Source organism: Neopelma chrysocephalum, unplaced genomic scaffold (genome assembly GCF_003984885.1).
Source record: "Neopelma chrysocephalum unplaced genomic scaffold, ASM398488v2 Primary Assembly neopelma1_145235, whole genome shotgun sequence".
Taxonomy (NCBI): domain Eukaryota; kingdom Metazoa; phylum Chordata; class Aves; order Passeriformes; family Pipridae; genus Neopelma; species Neopelma chrysocephalum.
Genome location: NW_020933056.1, coordinates 1 through 2490, shown reverse-complemented (window position 1 = coordinate 2490; position 2490 = coordinate 1). Strand labels below are relative to the sequence as shown.

Genomic DNA, 2490 nt, shown 5'->3' with positions numbered 1-2490 from the left:
GGGGTGGGATTGCCCTGGGAGGTCTCAGGGGTGGCAGAGCCGGGGGGGTCCCAACCCAGTGCCCCCCTCCCTGTGCAGAGGTTGCCCCACAAGATCCGGAAGCTGCACTCGGCGCTGGAGCGGATGTTGGTGAGCGCAGCCCCTTCCCCCCCATGACCCCCCCCATGACCCCCCCATCTTCCCAGTGGGATTTCCCCCTGGAAAAGGGCCTGGGGGTGCCTGTGCCCCCCCCCCAGACCCCGCTGTGCCCCCAGGACCCCTCGTGGAACCACCGTGTGTATCGCCTGGCCGTGGCCAAGATGAGCCCCCCCCTCATCCCCTTCGTGCCCCTGCTCCTCAAAGGTGGGTCTGGGGGGGGTCTCCTGGGCCCCCCTTTGGGTGCATCCAGCCTTTCCCAGGGCCTGGGAAACCCCTCTGACCCCCAAATCACCCCCCCTGCCCCCCAGACATGACGTTCATCCACGAGGGGAACCGCACGTGGGCCGAGAACCTCATCAACTTTGAGAAGATGGTGAGTGGGGGACCCCCGGGGACCCCCCCCGAGGGGCCCTGCTGTGCCCCCACCCCCTGGGGTGCCCATCTGGGGCTTCTCCGTGGTGCTGGTGCCACTTCCCCCGCAGCCAGGACCCCTCAGGAGGCCTCGTGGGGGTCGTGGTTGCCACTGAAGCCACAGGGGAGGGTGGTGCCCCCTGTACCCGCAGCCAGGACCCCTTGGGGGGGTCTCAGAGGGGTGTCGGGGGGGTTGTAGTTGCCCCTGAAGCCACAGAGGAGGGTGGTCCTCCCCTCCACCCATAGCCAGGACCCCTCAGGGGGTCTCGGGGGGCTTGTTATTGCCACTGAAGCCACAGGAGAGGGTTTCCCCCCCTCTACCCACAGCCAGGACCCCTCGAGGGGGCTCGGGGGGGGTCTCGAGGGGGTTTCAGGGTGGTTGTGGTTGCCCCTGAAGCCACTGGAGAGGGTGGTTCCCCCCTTTTCCTGCAGCCAGGACCCCTCAGGGGGGTGTTGGGGGGGTCTTGAGGAGGTTGTGGTTGCCCCTGAAGCCACAGGGGAGGGTGATCCTCCCCTCTACCCACAGCCAGGACCCCTCAAGGGGTCTCAGGGTGGTTGTGGTTGCCACTGGAGCCACTGGGGAGGATGGTCCCCCCCTTTTCCTGCAGCCAGGACCCCTCGGGGAGTCTCAAGGGGGTTGTGATTGCCACTGAAGCCACAGGGGAGGGTGGTCCCCCCCGTTCTACCCCCAGCCAGGACCCCTCAGGGGGTCTCTGATTGCCACTGGAGTCACTGGGGAGGGTGGTAACCCCTGCACCCGCATCCAGGACCCCTCGGGGAGGCTTGTGGGGGGTCCCAGGGGGGTCTCGGAGGGGTTGTGGTTGCCACTGAAATCACAGGGGAAGGTGGTCCCCTCCCTCTACCCGCAGCCAGGACCCTTCAGGGGGTCTCTGATTGTCCCTGAAGCCACAGGGGAGGGTGGTCCCTCCCTTTTCCCGCAGCCAGGACCCCTCGGGGGGGTTCAGGGGGGTCCTGCAGCCGCCGGGATCGGGGTTTCCCCATCCTTTGGAGCCGGGTGGGGCCAGAGAAGGGGAGGGCAGGGGTGGGCAGGGGTGGGCAGGGGGTGACCCTGTGCCTCTCCCGCAGCACATGATGGCAAAGACCGCGCGGGTCCTGCAGCGCTGCCGCGGCCACGCCCACCGTGAGTGGGGTTGGAGGGGGGGCGAAGGGAGGGAGGGGCGGGAACGGGGCTGAGACCCCCCTGAACCTCCAGGAGTGGGGCTGAGCCCACCCACGGATGGGGTTGAGCCCCCCCTGAACCCCCAGGGATGGGGTTGAACCCCCCTGAACCCCCAGGGATGGGGTTGAGCCCCCTCTGAACCCCCAGGGACGGGGCTGAGCCCCCCCAGGAGTGGGGCTGAGCCCCCCCTGAACCCCCAGGGATGGGGCTGAGCCCCCCCCGCGCTCTGTGCACCCCCAGGAATGGGGCTGAGCCCCCCTGAACACCCAGGGGTGGAGCTGAGCCCACCCAGGGATGGGGCTGAGCCCCCCCTGCACCCCCAGGGATGGGACTGATCCCCTCCTGAACCCTCAGGGATGGGGCTGAGCCCCCCCAGCTGTGCTGGGCATGAGGCCAAGCCCCCCCCCCTCTGTGTGTCCCCCCCCAGCCCCGCTGTCCCCCCTGAGGAGCCGCTCCCCCCCCCCGGCAGGAGGATCCCAGGGCCGTCAGGATCTCCACGTGTGAGTTTGGGGGTCCCCACCCACCACCCCAAACCAGCCCCCCCTGCCCTGGGAGACCCCCCCTGTGCTGGGAGACCCCCCCCACCCTGTGCTGGGGTCCCTGAGCTGAGGGAGGGGGGATGGAGGGGGAGAGGGAATGGATGGGATCCATGGCCAAGGGAAGGAGCTGGGTGGGATCCAGAGCCAAGGGAATGGATGGGATCCATGAGCCAAGGGAAGGGGTGGGATCCAGAGCAAAGGGAAGGGGCAGGATGGGATCCA

The 2490-nt window shown here is 68.9% G+C and overlaps 1 protein-coding gene across 1 annotated transcript; it reads left to right on the top strand.

Annotated features, from left to right (window-relative positions):
* Window positions 1-78: 78 nt before the first annotated feature.
* LOC113962332 (rap guanine nucleotide exchange factor 3-like) lies at window positions 79-2229 on the top strand (the record flags this gene model as incomplete). Its single annotated transcript, XM_027673102.1, has 5 exons — window positions 79-129; window positions 255-342; window positions 447-511; window positions 1636-1690; window positions 2157-2229. Coding segments are annotated over 5 exons (332 nt in total), but the record flags the coding sequence as incomplete, so codon positions are not given.
* Window positions 2230-2490: the final 261 nt, after the last annotated feature.